This window comes from Syngnathus floridae, chromosome 1 (assembly GCF_059516105.1).
Source record: "Syngnathus floridae isolate MCC-2025c chromosome 1, RoL_Sflo_1.0, whole genome shotgun sequence".
NCBI lineage: Eukaryota > Metazoa > Chordata > Actinopteri > Syngnathiformes > Syngnathidae > Syngnathus > Syngnathus floridae.
The window spans coordinates 3,655,113-3,683,057 of NC_142413.1; the positions used below are offsets into that span (position 1 = coordinate 3,655,113).

A 27,945-nucleotide genomic window follows, 5' to 3' on the forward strand; every position below is an offset into this window, starting at 1 on the left:
ATTCAGTTACAGTACTGCTTTGGCACCTTTATCATGTAGCTTGCCACTAGAGGGCACCAAATTCAAGCTCCTGCTCTAGCCATTGGAATTCCACGATCTGACATTTTGCCGAAACTTAAAGTAAAAGCCCAATTTGCAGCACTAATGCATTGCAATAAAACGTTAATTGTAATTCTTTGAAATTTTCCATGACATAATACACAGGAGTAATTTCCCCCATCACTTTAACTGCTGATTAGCCGCCATTGCTCAATCCCGGTGCGGTCGCCCCCCAACACCAAACGCCCATACAAACAGTGGCCGTATTGTCACTTGTGAGGCAGCCTCAGGCAAGCATGAGTGCAGACAGGTAGCAAAAGAAGTGTGATTAAGTTTAATGATAGCATTGCGGCAGTCAGAGAGAGTGCACGTGTAATTGTGTGTTCTTGGTGATGGCAACCAAGTCCCCAAATTATATCCTCTTTCTTTGCCACTTGTCCACTCCAACTTCCCAACACTTCCACCTCCACCCGCCCAGTGTGCATTCGTTTCGAATGGAAAAAATGATTTACACTAATTGTACCGTCCTATTGAGTTATTTGTTTTCCTAAAATAAGAATGAGGCGCCTTTACAAAGCTTGCAGGGCTTTCAAAAGTATTACATTTGATCTGGAGAGTGAGCTCATCTCCGGCGCTGTCGCACACAACCAAATGAAAAGGAGTGAAATGCGCAGCGATAATGACACTTCCAACGTTCAATTTGAAAAAAAAGAAAAAGCCTTCGATTCACTTTAGACTGAAAAGAAAGAAAAAACAGCTTAGCTCAACTGTTGCTAACAGATTTAGCTGGATGAAGTAGAAATACTTAGTTACTGTTCTTAAGTACACTGCCTGGGAACTTTTACCGACTACATTTCCTGAAATGATCTTGAATTTGAGGAGGTCTTGGAATTATTCCCCGCACTGACTTAAAACGCACCGAAGCGCTGGCGCACTTGAGATGTTGGATACTGAACCAGGATTTCCTTGAAGTTGTTCTCCATGATCTCACAGAACTCCTTCCATGCCTGACTTTTTGCCTCAGTAACCGTCAAAACCGCCTTTTGCTTGACAGGACTCGTTTCTTAGCTTGATGGTGTCCCTCATGTCCACTGACGGCTTTGGGAATTGTTGCCCTGACAGGCACCGGGCCATTGCACCAGTCAGCCACCTCAACGATGGAGTCACGGAACATGGTCCACTCAGATTCAATGCCCCCTCGCCTAGGATGGACAGTGGACAGGGAACTCTGCCAGACAGTCCTTCAGACCTTCACAATACGTTTCGGTATTCGCCACTGTCTGCTTCGGGGGCTTTACAAGGGCTGAGGTTAATGTCAGTGGCGGAGCTATGAGGGGAGGCACGGGGGCACTGCCACCCCCCACAAATATGCTTGGACCGGATATCCGACTAGATAATAGACCTTTGGATTTTTCAATATAGTTTTTGATATCGTTTTGACTTTTTAAATTCAATTATTTTGTTTATTAGTTTATCAATTTGTATTAGTTTTTTTTTTTAATGGCTTTATTTCAAATGAGTTTTAATCAGTTTTAGTATTGGTTCTAGTAAAAAATAAATCTAGTATTTGTCGAGTACGAGATATAAAAAAAGGCTCACTGTTTTGTGATAAAATCTAGTAAATTACATTCTTCTGTACGGACGTTGAGCAATATTGAATAGAAAAAATACATTCATGTAAACAAAAAAGTTGAAGTGTTAATTTGTTAGGTTGGGTTATAACCTTGCTCTGGACATTAACAAAACAAAAGCTAATATTCGACCAAATATCACCACCTAAATTGTCTTTTTAGTTTCTATGGACTTTCCGGCCTTTTTGGATGATGATAGAGATAATCCCTCCAGGATGGATTTCCTCTCTTTCATGTCATTTATATTAAACGGATTTTATGGATTAGACGCTTTTCTCTTCCGTCTCTTCATGTAATATGGAACACATTCCAAGGCTTTACTCTGCTAATTGATGGACATAACGCCGCTCGCCTCATGTTTCCACTTGATGGTGTCGTGTGTGTGTGTGTGTGTGTGTGTGTGTGTGTGTGTGCGTGCGCGTGCCGAATCTTCAGTGAGTGTCGCCATATGGAAACTCCACTTTCCTCCCGTCAATCTAAATTAGTCAAGTGTTCCGGCTCCAAGGGTGTGTGCGTGAGGCATTGTCACGATTTTTGGCACACACACCTAAATAAGTCGATTGCGTTATGTGTTAGCTTATCGGTGGTGCACATGTGAGATTTCCACACGTATGTATGAATATAGTTCAATATTTTGGGGAGGGGCCGGGGCGCTAAGGGAAACTTTGCCTCATCCTCTCCTCACATTATCACACAGCCCAGAATAACATGGACTAAACACTAGAATACAATTCATATAATGTAACACACACACACACACACGCACACACACTCGTAGATCTTAAAGTAACAGTAATGACAGGGACGCCATGGTAACCGAGGTAACAAAGGTGCTATGAATTAATACAAACATCAGTCATCCCTGCTGAGTCACAGTGTACGTGTGTTTGTGCATGTGTATTAAGTGGGTGTCCCCTTGTTGAGGAAAGAAAAAAAAAAAAAAAAGGTCCCCCACGTTTAATCTGAGGAGGCCATTCACTCGTGTTCCGTCGCTGCCACTAACTGTCACCACAATAATTGTGTGTGTGTGTGTGTGCATGTAATTGGGGGTTTGGATGATGATGATGATGTCACAAATTCCACATTTCCATAGCCAGATTGAGAATGTGTGGGGTAGTGGGGCCATAAATTGATCACTACGTTTTCCTGCTTTGTGTGTGTGCATGTGTGTGCCATTTCATAGTGATCAAATCGTTATGACTTTTTATTGTCACATTGGAATTTTCATTTCATCTTCTTTTGTGCTGAGGAACTATGTACCTTTAATAATTAGGTCAAATTAAACTCAACAAATCTTTAAATTTTTTAACCAGAGATGGAACTTTTCTAGATGATTTTAGCACTGATTTTGAATCTGAGTAATAATAATAATAATAATAATTTATATAGTATTAAATGTAGTAATTTATTAATGAAGGGTTAGTTTCAGCAACAGGTGGAATTTTTGTGCTGAAACGTCAGAGCAATAAATTACAATCATGTTAAAATTTTTATTCTGCAATCTTGAAAAAAAATGTGGTGAATTTGTATTTGAATTGGATGGTTATAAATTTATTTACAAACGAGAGCACCAAATGGAATTATTTGGAGCCAGATACTTATTTTGTATAGTATACATAATGCTGTGTGTGTGTGTGTGTGTGTATGTGTGTGTGTGTGTGTGTGTATGCATTGATGGAAAGTCTAATCTATTTTTCCTTTGTGTCAAAGAGACCCCCCCCCCCCCCCCCCCCCCCCCGCCACCCCCTTTAAAGGTTTTGTGAGGGAGGTGGTACCCTGGCTGACATGCTAACACGCCGCTGTTGGAGGACAAAGAGCAGCGAAGGACATTTTGGGAAAAATTCTTACCCTCAACTCCAGAAGGATAAAAGTAAAAAGGGGACCTGAATGGAAAAAAATTGTGGGCGTGTTCTTAGCTATAATTGGACTCTCTCGTACCTGCTGCTGGCATCACCACATGAGCCTCACAACACACATAAACACACACACGCACACACACACACCCAGGCTTACACACACCTCCGTGCTGCTGTCAAGTTGTGCTCTCCACTCTGCAGGTAAGAATCGAATTGAATTTTTACTTTACAGAAATTCAAGTTTTTTTGTAATTCATTTTTTATGTTAAATGCTTCTATACAAATTATGTGATTATTTTTTTGTGAAGAATTTTTTTGGGGAGTTTCAAGTTTGGTTGGTGGTTCGCTTGTTTACATCTAAGAGTTTTCATTCATTCCGATTACACTTGATGACACTTTTAATGATACAATTAGCACACAAAGTCCACACACACACTCACACTTTTGCAACCAAAACATCAACTCTAAAAATGTGAACATGCTTCTAAATACAAACCGCAGGCATGAAAATCCTTCAGAGGAAAAAACTTGGGTACCCCCCCTCGCCATTCCAAGCAGTTGACACAAAGTTAATTATGCCTCACATACACACACATATAGTCAGGATCATTTAGCTGGAGTGTAAAATGGGGGTGCCCTGTGGTCCCGTTGGAAGGAAACCAAATGGCAAAGGTCAGGCCGAGCAAATTACTGGGAAAACCTGACTTAGATTGTGTGTAAAACCAGTTTGTGTGTGTGTGTGTTTAGCCTGGGTTGTTATAGAAAATCTTTGCCGCATCTCATTTGTTTGTTTTAAGGGTAATGTTGTCAGTGACCTTCAAACGACATTGAACAGATTTATATGATTAAACAATTAACCATGGCCATAAGAACGTTTTTTGGCGGTGAATAACGCATCCACCTGCGTCTGTTTGTTTTATCCCAGATGTCACACCCGATGAGCCTCAACGTGTGTTTGCTGGTGCTGCCGGCGATGTCACTGCTGCTCTTCTCTCCCATCAGTCGGAGCGACGAGAACGTCACCCTCAGCCCGGGCTGTCACTTGCATCGTGAGTCCAAAAATACCCAACGGCAAATCGACAAAGTAACTTAGCTCCTTTTATTCAAGGGATCGGAAATGCAGGCGTTCGGCTTCACACTTTTCCGAAAAGTCATTCTTGGAATACTGAAGTTATGCAATATCCAATCTGACTTTTCCATGAGAGTATTGAATACTAAGTGGGCCGTTTATGCTCTTCAGCTTTCAACGTGAGCGTCCGCAGCGACCGGCGGGGCACCTGTCGAGGCACCTACCTGGTGCACGCCTGTGTGGGCTACTGCGAGTCCAGCGCATTTCCGTCCAGGTACTCGGTGCTGGTGGCCTCCAACTTCACGCACAACATCACGTCAGCGGCAAGATGTTGCACCATCACCAAGGAGGCAAAGGTGAGGAAGCGGACGGGTTAGCGGTACCATGTTTGCTCAACGGCGCCACCTCTTGCCGCCCAGGTCAAAGTCCGCCTGGAGTGTCCCGGAGGACGTCACCACGACGAATTGGAGATCGTGACGGCCAAGGCGTGCCGCTGCGACATGTGCCGCACGTCCCGCTACTGACCGCAACCAGGATCGGAATCGACCGTTACAGTTGACGTGCACTAAAATACAGCAAAATCAGTTTTCCTATTTCCGCAGTTGGTTCAGAAAATGGATGGACTTTGAAAATGTCATGTACAATCCACTTCAAGACAAGAGTGGACATTTTGGATAGAATTACACAATTTACAATAATCACTAACCATGAACAAAAAGACTAAAGAATGTAAAAGCATCAAATATTTATTTGATTTTAATGTTTTTTTTTTGTAAATTATATATTATGGAGAAACTAAAAAGTGTTTGAAATGGCTGTAAAGGAAAAGGTACATATTTTGAATATTTTTTACATTGTGAGAATTAAAGCAAGACTTTGGAATTTTGGACTTGGGTATTTTATTCCCCTTTATTGCAAGGATGCACAACCCGAAAGAGAACCTGGTGGGCATTTACAAAATGTTGCCACTCTTTCATTCATCAGCCGCCTGGCCACCCAACCATCCCATTGTCAGTCCTTCTAGTGTTGGCTCGTAAGTGAACGATTCGTTCAAAAGAAGGGATTGTTTTTCAGTGAACAAGAGTGAACGAATCACTTCCTAAAGTGACTCGTTCTTTTTTCAGTTCATATGACGTCAACCAGTAGGTGTCGGTAATGCGCATTGAAGCTGGTGCCACCTCGCCGCTGTTATTAGGTACCTAATGGAGTGTCTGTGTGATTCCCTCGTTAAGTGCACCTGCGTGAAAAGTTTTAGCTCCTGCAGAACTGAAAATGACCAAAAACTTTTCACGCAGGTGTGTTTAACGAGGGTAACTTGGAAAACATATTGGAAAACGGCCCCGAGGACTAGAGCTTGGCACCTGTGACCTTTGACCATGATATTTCCCTAATAAAGTGGCCTGTTATTAGGTACACTTGAAAATGGCGGTGTACCTAATGGAGTGTCCGTGTGATTCCCTCGTTAAGCGCACTTGCGTGAAAAGTTTTAGCTCCTGCAGAACTGAAAATGACCAAAAACTTTTCACGCAGGTGTGTTTAACGAGGGTAACTTGGAAAACATATTGGAACGCGGCCCCAAGGACTAGAGCTTGGCACCTGTGACCTTTGACCATGATATTTCCCTAATAAAGTGGCCTGTTATTAGGTACACTTGAAAATGGCGGTGTACCTAATGGAGTGTCCGTGTGATTCCCTCGTTAAGCGCACCTGCGTGAAAAGTTTTAGCTCCTGCAGAACTGAAAATGACCAAAAACTTTTCACGCAGGTGTGTTTAACGAGGGTAACTTGGAAAACATATTGGAACGCGGCCCCGAGGACTAGAGCTTGGCACCTGTGACCTTTGACCATGATATTTCCCTAATAAAGTGGCCTGTTATTAGGTACACTTGAAAATGGCGGTGTACCTAATGGAGTGTCCGTGTGATTCCCTCGTTAAGCGCACCTGCGTGAAAAGTTTTAGCTCCTGCAGAACTGAAAATGACCAAAAACTTTTCACGCAGGTGTGTTTAACGAGGGTAACTTGGAAACCATATTGGAACGCGGCCCCGAGGACTAGAGCTTGGCACCTGTGACCTTTGACCATGATATTTCCCTAATAAAGTGGCCTGTTATTAGATACACTTGAAAATGGCGGTGTACCTAATGGAGTGTCCGTGTGATTCCCTCGTTAAGCGCACCTGCGTGAAAAGTTTTAGCTCCTGCAGAACTGAAAATGACCAAAAACTTTTCACGCAGGTGTGTTTAACGAGGGTAACTTGGAAAACATATTGGAACGCGGCCCCGAGGACTAGAGCTTGGCACCTGTGACCTTTGACCATGATATTTCCCGAATAAAGTGGCCTGTTATTAGGTACACTTGAAAATGGCGGTGTACCTAATGGAGTGTCCGTGTGATTCCCTCGTTAAGCGCACCTGCGTGAAAAGTTTTAGCTCCTGCAGAACTGAAAATGACCAAAAACTTTTCACGCAGGTGTGTTTAACGAGGTTAACTTGGAAACCATATTGGAACGCGGCCCCGAGGACTAGAGCTTGGCACCTGTGACCTTTGACCATGATATTTCCCTAATAAAGTGGCCTGTTATTAGGTACACTTGAAAATGGCGGTGTGCCTAATGGAGTGTCCGTGTGATTCCCTCGTTAAGCGCACCTGCGTGAAAAGTTTTAGCTCCTGCAGAACTGAAAATGACCCAAAACTTTTCACGCAGGTGTGTTTAACGAGGGTAACTTGGAAAACATATTGGAACGCGGCCCCGAGGACTAGAGCCTGAAAATGGCGGTGTACCTAATGGAGTGTCCTAATGTACCTAATGGAGTGAACTGATTCTAAAGATTCAGTTCACTTAAAAGATCTGGAATGCACATCACTAAGTCCTTCATCGAACTAAATTGTAATTTCATCATTGCTTCCGTCACTAAATTTCACCGGTCTGATAATCGTCACGCCTCTCGTCATCCGATTGTCAGTCTTGTTGAAATGTAATGTAATGTAATGTAATGTAATGTAATGTAATGTAATGTAATGTAATGGCTCCACAAAAAAAATTATGCATAATCTTATTTTCACACATTCAAAATACAGCAGTAAAGAAGAAAGCAAAAATCACACATCGATATTTTGTTTGCATGGTTTTAATGAGGATCTCACACACTCACATGTTGGTGACATGATGGTTAGAAGCTCTCACATTCGCTGTCCAGGGTGGTGCACACGGCGCAGTGACAGTGCACGGCCACCGGGTAGTGATAAAGAGGCGAGATGCCGGGCTGGCAGCCGGGCAGCCGCGCGCTAGCATAGCGGGTCAGCGCATACGTGCACACGCGGTGGTGCCGATGGATGTAGGGAGGGTCCAAGATTGGCCTCTGGGGGGGGGATAAAAACAAGCAAGTATGGCGGTCAGCAATATCAAAATACTATGTAATATGCTGAAAGAGTCACAAAAATGAACCTTCCTTGGAAATTTTTATATTGTGAGTTTTGTCAAAATTGTGTACATGACTGTATATTTTTAGTGAAGGTTAATGGAATATCGTTCTACCTCCCAGGTGTGACAGCGCCCCCAGCAGGCTTCCGTGGTGACCCGCACACCCTTGCAGCCCGGCTTCTGGGCCACGAAGGTGAACTCTCGCACTGCGCAGCCGCGGAAGCCATGCAGGGCCGTCGTCTCTGCGACGCGCATCACAGCCGAGCTCTGGCCCAGCAGCAGCAGCAGCAGCAGCGGTGGAAGGACGCGCATGCTGTGGAGCAAAGGCACGCTTGTTATACATGAACAAAGCTGCCCTCTGGTGGTCACCTGACGAATCGCTACAACAAGGTACTTTATAGTAATTCGAACTTCAAAGGAGAAAAATGTTTTAAGTGAAATAATCTTAACTCGGAAATTTTGACAGATGTTCGAATGGGTTTATTTGGGGGGGGGGGGGGGGGGTTCAAGACTAAATAGCAAAATTGACCACAGTTTCTTTTCTACGCACAAAGTAGCAGTCTAAAATGTTTGACTTTTAGAAAGAAGAAAAAAAGCTCTCACCTTGAATGTCTCACCTACAGCCGGGATCGGAATGTGTGTGGCTCCGTCCGTGTGACAAGCAAGTGAAATGGAAGCTGGAAGGCTTGTCTTTGTTGTTTTTTTCCCTCCCTTTTTTTTCTGTGTGAGAAAGTCATTAGAGAGGACGGACACTCTGACATCATCGTAATTACAATTAAAATACCACACGAGAGACCCAAGGCAGTAATAATGGAGTCTCCCTCCCTGGAAAATACTGATAGTCGTCTATACTATATTATTTTCTTAACCTTGGCGCGCATGTGCAGTTGCAGGTCACGTCTCTACACTCGTGGCCAATACACTACACCTGCGTAATCCTAGGAGTTTTTTTTTTTCAAAGATAACGCATGTCACACATTTCTAAATAAGGTAACAACAATAATAAACACTAGACCGATATGGCTGAAAAAAGCTCTCAATATGCTGATTGGAGATAACGGAGTCAGCGCTCCACCTAGTGGACAGACAACACAAAGACATCGTTCGGAGACATCGTCCCAACATTGAACAGCATTTACGGTTTCACGAGAAAGTAAGGCTTTTTTTTTTAAAAAAAATGAGCATTTATAATAAGCTTTTTTTTTAATGACTATGTATAGTAAGACTTTTTTTAAATGACCACGTATAACCCTAACCCTGAGCTTTGACCCATGGCCTCTAACTCTAACCTTTGACCGCTGATCCTTCACCCCTGACACTTGACCACTGACCCCTGGACTTAGACTCCTGACATTTGACCCCTCACCTTTGGTTCCTGACCCTTCACCCCTGACCTTTGACCCCGGACACTAACCCAAACAAAATAATCATGTCTACATGATGTATTGCATAGTAGAGCTTTTTTTTTTTTCTGAAAAAAAAAGATGTATTTATAGATAGAATAGAATACATGAGACATTGTTCATGAATCAAAACACACACAGCCAGAGTTGTTTTGTCAAAGTGAAGTGTAATGTTATGTTACTTACAGTAAGCTTTCTATATACACACCCAACTTCCCCCATCCCACACCCTAAACAAACATCTTTTCCAGCTGTTTCTTCTCGGAGACAACAAAAACAAGTGAGTGAAATTGCTACGTGTAATGCCGCGACTCAGTCAGACTTCTTTGGAATTTAAAAAAAAAAAGGTACATAAATAAAAACATAAATAAATAAATAAATACATACATAAATAAGATAGATAGATAGATAGATAGATAGATAGATAGATAGATAGATAGATAGATAGATAGATAGATAGATAGATAGATAGATAGATAGATAGATAGATAGATAGATAGATAGATAGATAGATAGATAGATAGATCAGCAGCATCAATCAAATGCTCCCTGCTTTCTTGCTGTTTTTTTATTTCATTTTTTTGCACTGTGACAAAATAAAATATTTTAACCAAGGCTTTAGCTGACAGGTAGATTATTAAAACAACAATAAAGACAATCAATTTTGTTTCACTATACATTCAAATGTAAACCCTGTCTCTCTCGCTCACACACGCACGCACGCACACACACATTCAAATGACGGTGCTCATTGAGTACAAAATAATTATATCATTCAAATCATTTAACTGATGTACAGGTAAAAGTACCGTTTAAGACAACGGGAAGAACAGTGATCAAATGGTACATCCAAAGTATTGCTAAAGTAAGATGGACGAAAGCACACTTAAGGTGCAGTTGCTCAAGCCAGAGGTCAACTTGTTTTGATGAAATAAAAAAAAAAAAAAAAACGTTCCGCTACCAACAAAGAAGAAAAGAGCCACTGGCATCCAGTTGTTTTCCCTTAAAGGGCAGTTGTGTGGAATTTCTGCACACACAATTTCTGTTATCTGCTACACGTGTTTCTTTCATCACACACTACAGACACGTTATGAATGCACATAGAATGATATAAAGATAGAAAACATCCTCATTGTCATTAGTACTAGCGATAATGATGACGTTTAGATACGGCGCCGTGAAAAAGGGGGGCAAATCCACTTTTCACGCCGCCGTATAGAGTAGATTAGTGGGAGAGTAACAAGTAAGGAGAAGGAACTTTGTTGTACTTTACATCATCTCTTGTAAATAAACAATTAATCCGAGTGCGTGGACAACTTTTTGGAAAACACAAGCGTTGATGATTTGCGTACGTGACACACGTTTGATTGAGCCAACTTGAATCTTGTGTCGTGTTGACAGAGTCGATCCCAAAAATTGTCCGCTTGCGTGTTTTCGGATCCATTTCTGATTTATTAAGCGGCGCAACTCAGTCCCGGAAAAAAAAGGTACGATCTTGACCTTGTGTACTCTTTGAAAAAAGTAAAAGCAGGAAAAAAAAAATTCTACCACTTCCGTGACACAAATAAATAAAATATCGATCGGGTTTGTACCTCTATCGATCTTAGACCGCCTGACTTGGCGCCTAGGTGGCGCTCTCCCCGGCCTCGGGCCGGTCTGCGCCTGCCGCGGGGCTCGGCTGCTCCCCTTTGTCGTGATGCTCGCGGTCGGCCCGTTCCTCCAGACGTCGCCACAGCTCGGCCTGCTCCCTCTCCCGCTTGACGTCCCTGAGGAGGGCGCACGAATAAGGACCGGCACCGACCGTGCGCCGACCGCTCCGACTTCTACTCACTTTTGTTTCTCCGCCTTATAGGAAGTCGCCAGCTGTTCAAACAGCTCGCCGTTCATTTTCATGAAGGTCTCCAGGATGTCGAAGACGAGCGCCACGATGGGTCTAGGGGGAGACCTTTGCATGTTCAATGTGGTTAGGGGAGCTCCGATTCACAGCCAAAGCCAAACGTCCGTGTGAGCGCCACCTACTGGTTCCATTGCTCCTTGGAGAACGTGTAGAGGCTGGCGAAAACCAGCGGGAGGACAACTTGACAGTTCTCCTCGATCAGACTCAGGATGTATTCGTTGTTCCAAAAATAACAGGCTCGCTCCACCACCTGATGCAGACGCCGGAATGCTTTCGATTCATTTCACACGTTTCAACATCGCCGGTGCTCAAGCTAGCAGTCAATGAAAAATCCAATAGAGACGCTAACAGGAGAAATTATATGAATGAATAAAATTTCAATGATGTTTCCAGGTAATAATAAAAATAACAATAATACATTTCATTTCATTTCATTTGGTTGTTCAAAACACTGACAGGAAATAAAAATGGACCTGGAAGTGAGGACTGGCGATGCAGGCGGCGATCTTTTTGAAGAGCGGCTCCTGCACTCGGACGAACTGAGACGGCTCGATGGCGTCTAGGATCTGCTCCATCTCGCCCAAGAACATCACCTCCTTCCGCGTGCACGTCTTGGGCCAGTATTTTAGCATCCCTCGGATGATCTGAAATAAAAGAACATACAGTACAGTGGATAGAAAAAGTCTACACACCCCTGTTTTAAATGCTAGCTTTTTGTGATAAAAAAAAAAAAAAATCAAGACTAAAATGAATCATTTTGTGTTCCACCATAAATATGACCTATGACCCATGGAACTTGCGTGTTGCATAACTGTACACACCCTTTGCTGTATACATTCTCACATATGACTAGGGATGCATTTGAATGACTCTTGGTGGTGCCCTTTTTTTTATAAAATCCCAATCAATTGGCTTTTGAACAGGGGTGTGTCAACTTTTTCTACCCACTGCCTTCTTGGATGATTTTGTACTCTCTCGATGATGACTCATTTGACAAGCAACGCTCGACATTTCCTCGTCCCTGGCGTCATTGTCAACTGTGAAAAACAAACTTCAACTTACATGTTCAGCGCACGTGGAGTCTTTCTCAATGAACTGCACAATACAGTAGGTCAGCTGGGAAGGACCACACACACACACACAAACACACACACACAAACACACGCACAAAACAGTTGCGAGCATGAGACACGAGTGTCTTTTTGTTGCGCAATGTCACAAAGATCTTTTCCACCTGTAAACGTGTGCGGCACGTGTGTGCATGTTTGGTGTTCGCCCAGTTGCCGTCGCCACGGCGATTGTGAGCGACAACATTGGGCAAAAACAAGCGAGTGACTTTCTCTGCTTTTCATTTGACGAACGAGGTTATGAGACATTGTAAAGTTCAAAGAAGAAACGACAAGAAAAACGCCGGAAAATAATTGTCAGGATTAGAATAAAACGTGAGGATGGGTCAAGCTATTTGACGTTTTGTTCAAAGTCTTAGCCGGCGTTAAGCCCGCATGGGATAAACACGACGTTTGGATTTTGTTGCCAAGACGGCCTTTTGTGGGAACGGGAGGTCGTTGTCAGGGGAAGGATTACGGAGACAGACGAACTTCCTAAAGGCGGATTTTTTTAGGTGTCAGTTTGCATTCGGTGCATTTTCATTCATGAAGAGAAAGCTCGTTTGGATGGCAGCTAAGAAACGCAAGATCGGCTTTTCTATAAAAGCGCTGTTAAGCTGGTCTTTTTTTTTTTTTTTTTTAATTTCTTGCGGCGTCTCAGAGGGATTTTTGAAGGGAAAAGCTCTTCGAGGCGGAATAAATGGAAATGGCGAAAAAATGCGGTTCCAGAATCAAATCCTGAGAAGTTTAGGGGAAAAGATTCACAGGTAGAATTTCGAGCACTTGTAAGAAATGTTTCAACATCGCAATCCGCCGTGGGAACGCTATAAACAAACGGAAGCTGTTCTCTTCCTGACAGGGAGTGATGTCACCGGGCAGATTATACGCTTCTCCCCTTCCAAAAACATTGTCACCGTTATTATACTCAAAGCGCCTATTGAGCCACTGACATGATTAAAAGGTCTTGCACTCATTTCTCACTTTTGTTGGCATTGCCAACAAAAACTCCACCTGAGCTTGGTCTGCACAAGATTGAGTGTAAGAATCAATGCGTGTGTGTGTGTGTTTGTGTGTGTGTGCAGGCAGGAGGACTGGGAGATGTGTCATCACTTTCTGTATAACAATCAAATTTTGTGACAATAAAAAAACCCCAAAAAAAACAGGCAAAACCAAACATTATGACCACATTCACAACAATTGTTTCTCACACACACACATAGGGAAGAAGAGAGACATCCACACACACACACAAACACACACAGACTAAACAGAAACATGCAGACAAAGCGCGCAAAATACACAAAAACAAACACACACTGACGTGCAGAAAGAGAGACAGGGAGAAACGAACGCAGCAACACAGACTCACTCACGGTCACACGGTGAGACTCAGACGCAAAATGCATTTTGATGACATCTAGTGGCCAATTAGTGTTATCACCAAAAAGTCAGTGACTCAACTGACAGGGAAAAACATTCTCGTCCAAATGACTGAAAGCCCTGTGAGCGAAAAATGTAACGGAATCGGAGCGTGACTGACCGGCGCGTGGAAGACGGACAAAGACTTTGCCGTGTGCAGCGGGATGAGAACCCGAACCAGGAACTGCTTGTGTTCGGCCTTCAAGGGCTGAGCGAAGCCGTTGATGATGCTGGCGGGCGACACAAAAGCCAAAATTAGCACCAGCTCATGGTAAAGAACATTTGCTCGATATTCATCAAGGCTCATGCCAAGAAATTGGGGACTTTGCATTCCATTACTAGCTAGTGGAGCTCCGCCCCTTTATGGTGGCGTGACGTCGGCTCAGCCGTCTCTCCTCCGGCGTGTCCTCCTTCATACATAATCGCCAGTGTGGGCGGGGCTATGAATAGTAGCAACATGACTGCCAGCCTCTCTCTCCTCCCTCTACCTTGGCTTCCAACGTTTTTTTTGTTTGCCATTTGTTTCTGAACTCAAATCATCTTTCCCACTGATTTGAACGGAAACGCCATCAATGCTCAGCTCCTCTCTGGACTCCTCGCTGCGGCAGTTATATTAAGTCGCTCGTCGTAGAGGATAAAGAATAGATGCCTGCGCGTAATGTTATATTGACTGTCACGCGTTGCGTAGCGATATCACCACATGGATGCTAACTGTTAGCCTGAGCACCTATGGAGTTTTTCATTGTACGTTGGCAACAAGGTAACAGAAGCTAAAGCAGTCATTTTTGTGCTCACCTGCCGAGGATCTCCAACAGCTCCGCGACGCCGTTAAATTGCTCAGCCTCATAAATGAACCTGGACAACAAATAACGCTTTATCATTAATATTACTCAGAAAGGGCTTGAGAATTGGCAGAAAGTGGACCGGTACCTGAGGAAGATGTTATTGATCTGCTTGCGGATATAGGCTCGCAGGCCGAGAAGTTTTCCATACATGCGGTGTAAAATGGTCTTGAGGTACTCCCTCTCCCTGGGGTCCTCGCTATCAAAAAGTTCCAGGAGCTAAACACATAGTAAACGGTTCTGGTGGTGGTCTGTCTGGAACACCGGCACACGTGGGAAGGACAGATTACCTGGAATACGAATTTCTGGTCCACGTAGCGCTTGGCCACGGAGGGCTTGAAATCAGGACTTTCCAAGAAGCGCAAGAAGAATTCATACACCAGCTAGGAAAGAGGCGCAAAGTTTGTTCACTTTTTTGGACACTTTGTGACAAGATGGAGTCTACCTGAAGATGTGGCCAGGAGGCCTCTTGCGGGGGGTCGTCCTCTTCCGGGTCAAACTCGGGATTCTCGCACGGTGGGAGACAGCGGAAGATATTGTCGGATATCTGCGATGAAAGACAAAAGTGGACGGCGGAAATGAGCTGACAGGGGAGAGAAGATGAGCGAGGGCGTTCTCCTGCCGTACCATCTTAATGGCCTCCGGGTACAGCGGCTCGATGAGGACTCCTTTGCTGGTGGCCACGTTCTCCACCAGCTCGTTGAGCGCTGCACGCTTGATCTCCTTCCCGTTTAGGTCGGCCACGCAGTCCAGGAAGTCAAAGGTCACGCAGCACTGCTGCAACTTCTTGCTGAAGAGGTCGTGGAATTCAGCTGCGGGGGCGTCTGCCGACCGGTAAACCGTACAAGAAGAACGAGAACAGGTTTTTGCCGTGATGTACCACATAACACAAGAGCAACCTATGTTTTGAACACAACCAGATCCTCAGTTATAACAGGGTGTGTACACTTATGCAAAGACATAGTCTCATTTATTTTTATTCCCCCTCCATAGAATATTTATTTTTGTCAATTGGGTTTCACAGGTTTGAAATTCTGTATCTTGTTTTTTTTTTAAGTATCACAAAACCCATTTGAACAGGGGGTGTAGACTTTTGCTATCCGTTGTAAAATGAGGCAAATATTCAAATGCTCAATCGTATGACTTCAGACAGCTTTTTTCTTTTGCTTCCAAGAGACCTCTACTTTATTAGCCGTGCCTTATTTGTTGGTGTTCATGAGATGGTGCCTCGATGTGTATTAATGGTACAAGATTAAAAAAACAAACAGTTTAAGTTAATTTAAGTTCAAATAAAGACTGAGACTAAGCGAAATCATTTCAAAACTTTTTCTGCCGTTAATCAGACTTATACTCTTAACAACTTAAGTGATTTAAAAACAGACCATGCACAAGTGTTCACACCCTCTTAACGGAACACTGACACTAGCATTTAAAGCAGGGGTAAGCAACTCCGGTCCTGGATGGCCGTTGTCCTGCTGCATGTCCTGCTGCATGTCTCCGTGTTGCAACACACCTGATTCAAATCTGATCAGTTGAATCAGGTGTGTTGCAACACTAGTAACACTAGCAATGTTAACTTTACAAGGAAATTGACCGGCAACTTTTGGATGACTGACAAATGATGTGTGTGTTGTGTGGTGCGGACTGACCTTTGAGAAGGGGCAATGGCGTAAGCTCCACCAGGGAGCTCTGGTAGCGGAAGTTTGACGAGCTAGGGGACCTCCTTCGGCGCGCCCTGCGGATGGAGCGTCGCACGAAGCCGTCCACTTTCTCCGCTGACGGCACCGAGAAGCTGCTGGTGGGTGAGGACGGACTGGATGGGGGGAGCTTGGTGGTCTCCATGGTTGGGGGGCGGGGGGTAGGGGGTGGGGGGGCTCACCAAATGCGGGTGATGGGGGGCCTCCGAATCACAGATGGGACAAGGTGAGGTGAGGAAGGGAATCTTCTGGGACTTGTGGGGGACAATGATGTCAAAACTCGCACGATGAATGAACGGCAGTCCTGCTGGTCCTGATCCTAGTCCACATCCGAACACGTACACTCCTGATAAACGAGCCTGCAGGTTGTGGTTTTAAGTGCAATCCGGGCCCACCTCGGGCTCCTCGTCAAGCACCTCGAGGCTCGTCTCCTTTGCTCCAGGCCTCCCTCGGATGCTGGTCCTGATGCTCGCCGTCCTCCAGACGCGCGCGCAGATCAGGGCGGGGGAAGGAAGCCTCACCTCACCTCGCCGCGCGACTCCCCTCCGTCTGGCTGGACGACGAGACGAGGCTTTCCTGGCAGTGGCAACCAAAGAGACCAAATCTTAACTCGGAAATGTTCTTTGTGAGACAATAGCGATGGGCTCGCCGTCCTTCGCAAGTCGTTATTCGAAACGGGCAAGGCTCAACCGCTCAGGTTCGACTGCTCATCGTTAAGCTAGACGCTAGCTAGGACCACGCCGGAAATACACGATCTACTCTTTCACAATTACACACAAAGAAACGCGTCGAAAACCATTGGAAGCCGTCAAAATGAGAAGACAACACAACACTAGGTGCATGGTAGTTAGTCTGAATCGAAAGCGACCCACTGCGTCTGCTTGAAATATTTTTGATACGCACTCTGAACCAGGTTGAGGCTTTATTTTGAAACGACAAGACCAGACGACGTAGGATCTCAACCTGAACATTCTGACTTGATGCAGGAGGAGACGAGGCTCCATCCATACTGCGGATGACGCTAGCAGACGGAGAGATGGATGGAGTTATTCATGTCATTCTGCATATAAGACCACCGTCTAATGAGCTTCAGCGGGTAAACTTTTAAAATAATTTTTGGTCTCGTTTTTGGGGCTGATCAGACTGTCAATTTTGTTTGATCTAGAGAGCACTTTCAACAGCCGTACCTGTAAAAATACTGCACATAAGATCGAACATAAAATGCAAGAAGTGATGTAACCATTTTAAGAAAGCATTATGAAATAATTAATTCAACGTTATTTATAGAACACTTTAAAAACAACCAGAGCCGCAGAGAAAATTCTGTAGCTACGTATTAAGTAATAATCAGAAATATAAAAACAAGTAAAACAATACTTTAACTGAGTTAAAACAATTGAACACTAAAACAATGCCAAGTCTCATGTTGAGTCAAAAGCCAAAGAATAAAAATGTTTTATGAACATATATTACGTGCCTATTAATTCATTATCTGGTAATAATTTAAGAACTACAAAAACTGTCCAGTTCTGCCCAAGGAAAGTGTAACTTACCTGGTAGTAGTTGCAAGCATGTGGTCTATCCCAAGTCAATGTTCTAGAATTTTCTTAGGGGACTGACAGCACTGAAGATAAACATTTTATTTTAAAACGGGATCTAAAAAAAAAATACAAAACAGGTTGACACAACCCAATTGAGACACACAACAACCATACAATTAAAATAAAGTTCAATAAAAAATTTCGAGCTGACAGGAAATTTGGAACTTCAAACTTGGCAGGAACTGTTTTTTTTGTTTGTTTTGTTCTTCTCCTGTTTTTAAGAACATCAATAAAAAAAAATGGGGACCAGGGGAAAAGAAATCAGTTGCCCTGTTTTCATCAACAGAATCCCAATCAATTTGGCTCTTCTTCATCTTGTGGTGTTGGTTTCCAGTGACATTCCTGAGGAACTCCAACCAACAGTTGGGATGGAAATGTACAATTTGTAGTCCCGTGATCTGTTTGACTACTTCCTGTATCAGCACAAAATCAAAATAAAAGCAGCAAAGACTCCTTGATTCACTTGGACCACAATTTAAGACAGCGCTCCTTTGGTGCAGTACAGCTGGTAGAGAGTTCGGCTCAAAGCGGGACCCAGGTTCCTCGGGAAACAAAGTGGCACATTTTTAATGTCTTTTGAGGAAATTGTTTGTGTTATTAGAGTGAACATTTCAAATAGCAATGCTATTGGCCAACCTGTTGAGCCTCCCGCATGGAATGGCGGACAGCAGCTTCTCCTTGCCTGCTTCGCTTGCACACTGGCCGTAGGCCGCCAGGAGACTTAAGGGAGGAAGATTCGAGATCAGCAGCTCACTTTTGTCCTCTGAGGAGTTCACAAAGCGAGTCAAGTACCTGTGGGGCGTGGTGTATCGCTCCAGGATGGCCGCTGCTTTGTCTGCGGACAAGCCGCTCACTTGCATCAACTGTCTGGCAAAGGCTTCACGCACTGTCTGACTCTAAAACAGAGGCGGGGCGTCGGTCGGTTAAAGTGCCGGGCGCGACCCCGGGAACTAGGCGGCTCACCTTGTTCTTGACGGCGCCGTGGTTAAACTCGGCGAAAGACTGGAGGGAGCACAAGGGGGCGTTGTGGTCACGGGGGTCCTGGTCACCGTTCAGTTCGCGAGAGTAACACACCAGTGTGCGCTTCTGAGGATTTCAGGTCACATGCTTGAACAACATTTTGTTTCCATTTTTTAGCTAATGTTTTTGCCAATATTTGTATTTTGTCAGTTTAAGAATTTGACTTTTTTTTATTAGTTTTTCAGCTAGCAAATTTTTTGTTTGGATTTCTGTATGTTTTTCTAATATTTGTATTTTAACACAATTTATTTTTGGGAGTTTTTACTTAACAGCAGTTTGAGAATGAGAGAATTATGGTCTGACCTGGTAGAGTTTGCTGAGGTGAGTGGTCATGAAGGCCAGGTAGGCGGCCGATTCCCTGATGTCGCACACCCGTTTGACGAAGAAGCCGTCTACCACTTGCGTGTTGACCACGGCCTGCTGCAGCGTCATTTCGGGGAGACTCAGCTGGGATGCCGCTTTCCCGTGTCCCTCCACCAGGTAGATGGGCCTGCGTAGGCCGCACCTCTTCAGGCGAAACTTGACAGGGACACGGCGTGTTATGCCAAAATCTCTTTCCACTGTATTTACGGTGGAACTTCCATTTTTGTTCTCAATCTGCTCCAGGCAATTTGCATGCTTTTATTTTGTATTATGATGTCAAAATGTAGTCATGTAAAGTAATATATTGGGTTCAACCTGTAAATTAAATTGTTCTTAGCTGACCTTCTGTTCCCGGAAACGTCCGTCGATGATGCTACCACACAGGTCGTCCATCCGCTTCCTTTCAATGATGTAATCGAGGACCAGCTCTCTGCCTGCGCTTGCTCGCGAGTGACCTGAGAAATCTTTAATGTTAACGAGGACACTCAAACGGGACGGAGGCAGGCTGGCCGGACGAGAGCAGAAATCCCACCTGACGCGGGCGTGACCTTTTCCCGGGCCACCCACAGGAAGTCGCCCACGTTGAGCTTCCTGATGTCAAAGTTGACGCCTCTCCTTCGCAGCTCAGTGACCAGCTCCTGCTTGCAGTTGCGGCTGCCACTGCGGGCGCACCAGTGCGTGAAGATAAGTGGCGGGCGAACGAGATGACAACACGGCCTTTCGGGCCGCTGCACTCACCCGGTCGTCTCGCTGACGTCCACGCAAAGGACGATGTCGAAGGTGCCGGCCAGTAGGCGTTCTCCGCTTGACGTCTCGCACTTTGGCCTGATACAAACACTTGGCTCATTTTATAGCTCCCCATTTTAAAATAAGAAAAATTGAAGTGATTGCAAATTGCGCTCCTAAGCTACCACTAGAGGGTGCTAATTTTACTCGCGTACTTACTCGACTGTGTCTTTGTTGACGTCATCCTCATCACTCACAGTGAGGTCCACGGCCACAGGACAACCTTCCTCAACCTCTTTGTCGTCCTCCAGAGGCGCCTCGGACGTACACGCCGCCGAATCCAGACGCCGCGCCAAAGACACGCCTTCCTCCGTCAAAGAGTAGCTGACAGGACGACATGCCAGTCAGTCATCGACAGACGAAAATTTGCAACTAAAATATTTTCAATTTTGTCAAAGTATTATGTTCTTTTTTTCCCTGATATTTTTATAGTGCTCTGTTGTGAATATTTTGGTTCATTTTACATTTTGTTTTTTAATTTATATATTAGTAATTTGTGGTCTAATATTTTTGTACATCTGGTCTAATTCTGATTTGTGTATTTTCCCATCTACTATTCCATGATAATGGGTGAAAGGTACCGTGCAGGATTGTGCGTCTTCATCAGCAGGTTCCTCTTGATCAGGGTGGCGACCGCCGACCAGGCGGCGTATTTACTTCCAATCTCCGGCTATGGGCGGAGAAAGCGGAGACGTCTTGACTTGCCTTGGCACGAGAAGTCAATCTGGAAGTGCGGACGCTGAGCGGGACTGACCACGGTGAAGGATTTCTGGCAGAGATGCTGCGCTTGGGTCTGCAACTCCATCTTGAACATGAAACCTTTACTGCCCGCCGCCTGCGCTCAGACACGACGCTTGCTAAGTCGGTTGAAAAAAAATCAAGACACCAGCGGAATCGTGATAACATTACCTGCGAGTGTCTATAAAGGGTGAGTAGCACAGCGTAACCGCCGGATCCTTTTTGGGGCGCGTACTCCCTCTTCTTCCTCTTGGTCGCTCCTCTTTCTCTTTTCTGATCCTGGGTCGATTTACACAGAAAAGCATCACAGAGGGAAACATTTTATGCTTTTGTTTTCTGGATGAAGAGGTAAAGAACGCTCATGGAGGCAGCACTTCGCAGGGCACTGAATACGCATGTCGGAATGCCACGTGTCGTTTCCCTGAAAAGACAGAAGATGTTTTGAATCGTGTCACCTTTCCGCTGGGACCCGGACTCTCGTCGTCGGAGCGGCCGGGAGGCGACCCTTCTCTGCCGACGGCTGTGTGCTCACCTGAGGAGAGGATGAGGTCAAGTCAAAATTATATTTTTGTCTGTTTCCTATCATAGAATGTTGTGCTTTTTTAAAAAAAAATAATTTATTGTCATATTTATGAACTTTTGCAAAATGGTTGTACTATTTCATCTAGTAGTTTTATAATTTTTTACATTTCTTTTCCTATATTTTAATGTTTTTAACCCTTAATAGTTTATATTTGAAGTCAATTTTATGTTTGTTGTAATATTCATGTAGGTTTGTGTCCAATGTTATTTTTTTATCAAATATTTTGGTAGTTTCATCTGGTATTTTGTATTAATTTCTTTGTCTTTCTTGGAATGTGTTCTGTTTGTGTATTTTTGTCTTTTTCAAGCTAATATTTCTGTATATTCTGTTAAATACTGCATTTTACATGTTGGTGTAATATTTGCGTGTTTTTACTTATTCTGGATTTCTACCAATCAACTGTTGAACTGCACTGAATCAATCAATTTATTTTATAATACAACAAAATTGGAGTGAAAAACAAATCATCAGAGTAATTGCGTATGTTCTGCACAACTCACCGCACTCTCTGTAGTGTTGTTGCAGCTTTGAGTCCAGGATCTTGCATATGCCGTCTCCAAAGTTCTGCAGAATTTTCGCCTCTCTGGCATCCCGAAGCGGAAGAGGATATTTATTCAGAGAATTGATGGCCTTAAAAACAAACAAACAAACAAACAACAACGGTTGACTATTTTCCCCCCGATTAATTCAAAAGGGACTTGAGTAAATCTGATTAAAATTGGAACTGTTTGTATTTATTTTAATTTAGAGGTCGTTTCACAAGGTGGAGTTGGTTGGGTAAGTAAACATTTAAATATTTTTCTCTGTATTTCCTAACATATACAGCCCAATTTTGGCTCTGGGAAGCAATTCGGAGAATCTGGAAAGAAATATAAGCAGACATTGTGTACCTTCTGGTAAGTGTACTGGATCTTCTGGCCTTTCTCCTTGGCTTCGTCTCGGAGTTCCGTGAGCCACTTGAGGAATAGCGGGTTCGGGCACGCAGGCAGGGCGCGTTTACGGCCCATTAGAACAGGTTCGGGGGCGGACATGTCGCTGGATGAGCCGTGGAATGCATAAAGTGACACAGTTGGCCACTAATTACACTGTGTCAAGAACAGACTAGTTGTGGTGTTTGGGATATGGACTGCTTCTCTGTCCGCATTTTACCGACAATATTAATTCGGGATAATCGACAAACATACCATTTTAATGTTAACTAAATTCACCATCCACTCTGGTCCAATCGGAAGTCTCGCGGGCATTACTTCCTGGTTTGCCACGAAGAAGAAGAAGGAGGAGATAACCCAGCTAAGCGCAATGGCAACATCGCCGTCTAGCGGTAATTTCCTGAACTAGCATTAACATTTGTAAACAAAGCATGTTATTCTGTATTTCGCACACCATTACCTTATTTTCAAATAAGTCTATATAAAGTTAATAATAACATTAGGTCACGATTTTTATGAAATGTTGTGACCATTTTCATTTTGAACGATTTAATGAAGGTGTGTTTTTTTTTTCTAATCAGACACTTGATTTGTAAACTATTTCACATTTTCTTTTTTCTCCTGACAGTTACCAAGTTACGATCGGCCCAAGTGGAATTTCCAGACCGTTATCCAGGCCTGCACACATCCTCAAGCGAAGAGGGCGTTTGCCGGATTCCTCCAACAAGACCTGACAAGAGACCAGGAATCTGACTGCGCCCTCTCATCCAGCTCGGTCACATGATACTGTCTCTGCTTTGCAAGTGGCAAGTTTGCATAGCTGCTCGATGAATACAACACACCCAGAGAACTCCATTGTCATTCCATCTACATGTCCCTTTTTAATGAAAAGTTGTCTTTCATAGAAAAGTTAGATTATTAAGTTGCTTTACAGTAAATCCCGCGGGTCATATTCACAAGCAGTAAAAAGGTGTAAAAGTAGGTTTATAGGCGATCCCCGTTGAATTCCACGCAGAAATCAAATTGCTTGTTGTGCTTTTCATACACACACACACACACACACACACACACACACACACACACACACACACAAACACACACACACGAACACACAGCGTCGAGTCTTTTTGGCGCCTCTGTCCTCGCTTCACTGGCCCGCCGATCCGGTGGTGTCGTCACTATCGGCTCCTTGCGGGGAGCCTGGCGTGGACTCGCCCTCCCCTCCCCCCATCCCTCGCCGCGCCCCCTTGCTCTTCAAGAGGGCACTGTCGGGATGCGTGGAGTGCAGGTGCAGCAGCAGCTCGTCCTGGGTGGCCGCCGTGTGGCCGCACTCCTCGCACACGTAGAGCTTGTTGCGGCGCTCCTTGTAGGCGTACTGCAGCGTCACGCTGTGGATCTTCTTCATGTGGGACTCCAGAGAGCAGCGCTGCGTGAAGGCTTTGTCGCACAGCTCACACTTGTACGGCCGTACTCCTGCGTGGACAAAAGCGTCAACGACTACGGGAGGACGTTTGAGCAGCTTGAGGTCCATATTTGGACCTGACGTACCCGTATGCGTGCGCACATGTCTCTTGAGGTCGAAGGTGTCGTTGAATCCTTTGCCACAGAACGTGCATAGGTGGCGCTTGGTCTCGTTGTGACACTTCATGTGTCTGTTTAACATGCGCTGGTACTGGAACGTCTTGTGACAAATCTATATTCAACAAAAGATGACGAGTCAGCTCCACACTAGTGCCCCAAAAGCCTCCGCCCCTAAGAACGTGGTCCGAGGGTTACCTGACAAGCGTAAAGCGGAGCCGCCACGCTTGCGGAGTTCTGACCCGTCGATCGGATCATCGAGGACGCAAACCTGGCGGGGGCGTCGTCTGTCGTCATGGGGACGGCCGTCTCGGTGGAAGGTGGCAGCGTCAGTGGGGTCAAGGTTGTAAGTTGGAGGTCAGCGTCCGATAACAATTCGCCTGTGGTCACCTATGATGAGAGAGAAGCAGAGGTTACTAAAGGGTCCCCTCCCCCCCTCTTTTTTTTGTATTTTTTATATTTTTCGTTTTGTAGACCCCCAATATGTGCTTGGCCACGCCCCAAAAAAATCCTTCCTCCGCCAGTGATGATCCTCACCTTTATTTTGGAGCGGACAAAGACCAGGCCACCCTGCGACTTCATCCTAACCTCTGAACTCTCGTCCGGGGGGGCCGCCGGACTCGACGGCCGGCCCAGCGCCGTGCAGGACGGCAGCTCAGCATGTGCGTGGCGCTCGGGTAGTGATGGCTTGGCCAGGCACAGCGGCGTCACTTCCGCTGGACTCGCTTTGTCCTCGACCATCAACACGGACGGCGGGAAGATGGAGACTGCACATAGATTTTAGGGGGGGGAGCGTTAGTTATATATTTTTTTTAAACAGAAGCTTTCAACAGCGATTCATGAAAAGATACTTTGAAGAACCGTGTTGGACCTGTCTGACCAGACAAGCTTGCAGGGCCAGCACCTTTCATCTCTGAGTGTGCATGAGAGAGAGAGAGCGAGAGAGAGAGAGAGAGAGAGAGAGAGAGAGAGAGAGAGAGAAAGAGAGAGAGAGAGAGAAAAATTTGATTTCGAGGTGGTGCTCCTATGAAACCCAAAGTGAAATGCAAATAGACGTTGCGAATGGTGTGTTCAAGTGCTTTGCTCTGCAGTTATTGTCAACTAAGCGGGGCTTTTATTGTATATGTGAGTGGGGGGGCTTTTTTGTGGCCTGTCACAAACTGGAAGTGGTGACGTGGAGCGTTTAAACATCTTTGTAATTAGTCCCGATAGTTTCCGTGGTGACTGCTGCAGGCTGGATATTTAATCTCATCTTATTGTTTGCTCAGCCCGCCCTCCTTTACCAAAGAATGAATGTGAGTGTGTGAGTGTGCATGTATCTGTGTGTAACACTAGTGTTGTTGGGGGAGTGTTTGTGTCTATGTGGGGCAGGAGGGGGGGGGGTGTCTTTAAGTCAGAGAGAAGAGGAGAAACCTGACTTGACTTGTTAACATAATTTATACTTCATATTTTCATGTCATTCAAGCTCACTCAGATGTGAGAGTCTACTCGTGCATGTGTGTGTTTGCTCAAGGCGTATAGCATCTGCAGGGTCCGTTATAAGTCCTGGCGTCCAATAAACATTAACCTAGTGGAGGAAGCGTAAGACACACACACGGACACGCACACACGCACGCACGCACACACGCACGCACACACGCACGCACACACTATCAAGCCAATTTAGCTGATTTTGTGTTGTTACATCCTTTGTCCTCTGGGGGCATTGGGGCTGAGTAGGCATACTTTTTACCTACAATACAAGCTTAGCGTGTTAGTTTAGCGTGAGACCATAATAGTGAAATGTTAGCGTCAAGTAAAATAGTTTGTGAGAGATTATAAAATGCACCATTGGTGAAGTTTCAAAAATTGATGAGATTGTACGTAAAGTTGTGGGCTAAAAACAATGTGAGGACTTTTGGATGTGAAAAGTTTAGCTGGTGAATGAAAAATGCTGGCGAGTGCTAAGTTAAAAAGATGCCAGGTGATTTTGGAACTTACCAGAGACTCACACGCACATACACACACGTAGACACAAACACACGGGTCAGGCAGGTAGAGCAAGTAACGGCACATACCACAAGTCTGGAGACCGTTGTTGGGCTTGGTGGAATCCGTTTTAGCGCATTGAAAATTATTCATACATCGTTCTTCCTTCTATTGCTTACTAGGGATGAACCATTTTTAAAAACACAATTACAATTTTTTCTTGGAATTGTGTTTACGATTGAATACGATTATTATACAATATCAGGTTCATCAGGCATACATGTTTGGGTTTTATCGGTTCGGCTTATGCCAAATAAAGGCAAATAAACAATGCAACAAATTATAGTTTATTTATCTACATGGGAGAGAAACTTGTGTTCACTACAACAACTGAATTGTACTCCACAGTAATGTCGATTTAAATTCGATTATTGGTTCAGCCTTATCGCTTACACTTGCCTTTGTGCTTTCCTTCCTTCAAACATAAAAAAAACATGCTTTTAAAACAGTATCGCCTCTTCTGTCTAACAAGACGGCACACTATTAGAAAAAGTTGGGGTCCATGCAGGACAATGATGACAAGGTGATGGGGGGAGTTTGGGTGGAGTCTGTTATTTGTTATCTGATGGTGACGGTCAAACGCAACAATGGAGATTGTTGTCTTGAGGGGGTGCGCTTCAATGTAAAGTTGGTGTGTGGAGGGGGGGGGGGGCAGCAAGGTGGGGGCAAAACTGATTTAATTTTTTTTATTTCAATGATTCGAAGCAGGGATAACAGATGCCTGAAATTTGCTCCTGTCTAGTGGGAAGTAAGAAACTACAAATGATTTGTCAATGAACTTAATTGAGGAGAATATTTTTCGAGTCTTTATTTATTTTTATAGTAGTATTTATATTTGATGTAGTAGTATAATAGTATATATTAATTTTTAACATGAAAATTGATAAAAGTGTGAAGAATTTGTTTTGAATTACAAGAGATTTGAAGAAGCAAGGTATACCACATCCCTTGCATTATTATTATTATTATTATTTTAACATTGTTGATCGAAAAACCACCAGCTTGTGTGTGTGTGTGTGTGTGGGGGGGGGTGTTCTAATTAAAAACAACAACAACCCGGAAAAATCGAATTAAGGTGCAGTTTTCACTTGTCATCAACTAATTTAGTAATTTCCCCGTACTTGTCAGTTAAGGTTAACAATGGCGTTGTTTTGATTGTCCAGTATTTTTTCCCCCTGTGTACGATTATGTGAGCAAAAATGTGACAAATATCCCCCCCAAATTTTCAAAACGGATATTGTACGGTATTCTTTTCAACTTTTGTGAAAGAAACTACTCAACCAGAGGACTCCAATCCGTAGTTTTGACTTTCGCTTTGACACCCAGAGCGTGCTCACCACCGCTGCCCGTTACTCGGCCGCTCGCTCGGTCCCGTTACAACGCAGCCCCCACCCGCCCCCAAGACCCGAAAGCAGCCGGAACCGGAGAGCTACAGCCGAGCTAGCGGGCACTCACCTGGGATGTAGACGTCTCCTCGCTCGTCGTCCCGTAGCTCGCTCCAGTTCCGCTTACCCGGCGAAACGTTGGCCTTCTTCACCAGGAACGCTCGGGGCATGTTGATTCTTTTCCTCCTTGGTCTTCTTTTCTTTTCCCTCCACCTCCGCACACCTGAGCTTCTCCGTGCAGTTGCAAGCAGGTGAGGAGTCCACCTGGGCAAAAGTCCGTTATTTATTCCCCGCGTGGACTGAGAGCGACGAGGACTTGTCCACGCACTTGCGCGCACACGTAAGGAAGCCCGCGTCGCGACAACTTTGGCGGATCGAGCGGTACGGCCACGCACAGGTAGTCGCTTTTAGAGTAGGGCGAGCGGTGGCAGCGCGCATGCGCCTCAGAAATAACGGTGACAAGGAGAGGTAGAAAAAGAAGGGAGACGAGAGGCTCTCCCTTTGGGGCGGAGGCCTCAATTTACCTGCTCGACCGGTTCGCCAGCCTGTCCTA

The 27,945-nt window shown here is 44.6% G+C and overlaps 5 protein-coding genes across 8 annotated transcripts; 1 reads left to right on the forward strand and 4 right to left on the reverse strand.

Moving 5' to 3' along the window:
- Positions 1 to 3,378: 3,378 nt before the first annotated feature.
- gpha2 (glycoprotein hormone subunit alpha 2) lies at positions 3,379 to 5,458 on the forward strand. 2 transcript variants are annotated; one of them, XM_088369215.1, is made up of 4 exons: positions 3,379 to 3,727; positions 4,452 to 4,575; positions 4,767 to 4,951; positions 5,015 to 5,458. In XM_088369215.1, exons 2-4 carry the CDS (start codon positions 4,452 to 4,454, stop codon positions 5,117 to 5,119), a joined length of 414 nt encoding a protein of 137 aa, XP_088225341.1. In that variant the 5' UTR covers positions 3,379 to 3,727; the 3' UTR covers positions 5,120 to 5,458. The 2 variants fall into 2 exon arrangements, with proteins under 2 accessions (XP_088225341.1, XP_088225346.1); XM_088369220.1 differs by lacking the exon at positions 3,379 to 3,727 and having other exon boundaries at positions 3,735 to 4,575.
- A 2,256-nt stretch (positions 5,459 to 7,714) lies between these two features.
- gphb5 (glycoprotein hormone subunit beta 5) lies at positions 7,715 to 8,893 on the reverse strand. The gene is made up of 3 exons (XM_088369228.1): positions 8,621 to 8,893; positions 8,132 to 8,330; positions 7,715 to 7,955 (listed from the first exon to the last, which is right to left on the reverse strand). Exons 2-3 carry the CDS (start codon positions 8,327 to 8,329, stop codon positions 7,767 to 7,769), a joined length of 387 nt encoding a protein of 128 aa, XP_088225354.1. The 5' UTR covers position 8,330; positions 8,621 to 8,893; the 3' UTR covers positions 7,715 to 7,766.
- Positions 8,894 to 9,567: 674 nt separating this feature from the next.
- On the reverse strand, positions 9,568 to 16,926 carry ppp2r5b (protein phosphatase 2, regulatory subunit B', beta). 3 transcript variants are annotated; one of them, XM_088369083.1, is made up of 14 exons: positions 16,777 to 16,926; positions 16,334 to 16,700; positions 15,312 to 15,508; positions 15,130 to 15,231; positions 14,975 to 15,067; positions 14,773 to 14,903; positions 14,638 to 14,697; positions 13,964 to 14,072; positions 12,380 to 12,433; positions 11,791 to 11,961; positions 11,440 to 11,567; positions 11,252 to 11,365; positions 11,013 to 11,186; positions 9,568 to 10,930 (listed from the first exon to the last, which is right to left on the reverse strand). In XM_088369083.1, the coding sequence occupies exons 2-13, from the start codon at positions 16,524 to 16,526 to the stop codon at positions 11,045 to 11,047; spliced, it is 1,494 nt and encodes a 497-aa protein (XP_088225209.1). In that variant the 5' UTR covers positions 16,527 to 16,700; positions 16,777 to 16,926; the 3' UTR covers positions 9,568 to 10,930; positions 11,013 to 11,044. The 3 variants fall into 3 exon arrangements, with proteins under 3 accessions (XP_088225209.1, XP_088225214.1, XP_088225200.1); XM_088369088.1 differs by having other exon boundaries at positions 9,568 to 11,186; positions 11,252 to 11,353; XM_088369074.1 differs by having other exon boundaries at positions 9,568 to 11,186.
- A 1,080-nt stretch (positions 16,927 to 18,006) lies between these two features.
- Positions 18,007 to 22,734, reverse strand: mus81 (MUS81 structure-specific endonuclease subunit). The gene is made up of 15 exons (XM_088369037.1): positions 22,363 to 22,734; positions 21,973 to 22,102; positions 21,345 to 21,421; positions 21,061 to 21,168; positions 20,906 to 20,986; positions 20,733 to 20,821; positions 20,311 to 20,475; positions 20,104 to 20,190; positions 19,898 to 20,025; positions 19,708 to 19,820; positions 19,306 to 19,521; positions 18,946 to 19,068; positions 18,775 to 18,878; positions 18,619 to 18,702; positions 18,007 to 18,524 (listed from the first exon to the last, which is right to left on the reverse strand). Exons 1-15 carry the CDS (start codon positions 22,501 to 22,503, stop codon positions 18,458 to 18,460), a joined length of 1,713 nt encoding a protein of 570 aa, XP_088225163.1. The 5' UTR covers positions 22,504 to 22,734; the 3' UTR covers positions 18,007 to 18,457.
- Positions 22,735 to 23,256: 522 nt separating this feature from the next.
- ovol1a (ovo-like zinc finger 1a) lies at positions 23,257 to 27,851 on the reverse strand. Its single transcript, XM_088369121.1, has 5 exons — positions 27,463 to 27,851; positions 24,517 to 24,746; positions 24,178 to 24,369; positions 23,950 to 24,094; positions 23,257 to 23,874 (listed from the first exon to the last, which is right to left on the reverse strand). Exons 1-5 carry the CDS (start codon positions 27,560 to 27,562, stop codon positions 23,549 to 23,551), a joined length of 993 nt encoding a protein of 330 aa, XP_088225247.1. The 5' UTR covers positions 27,563 to 27,851; the 3' UTR covers positions 23,257 to 23,548.
- Between the last annotated feature and the right edge of the window lie 94 nt (positions 27,852 to 27,945).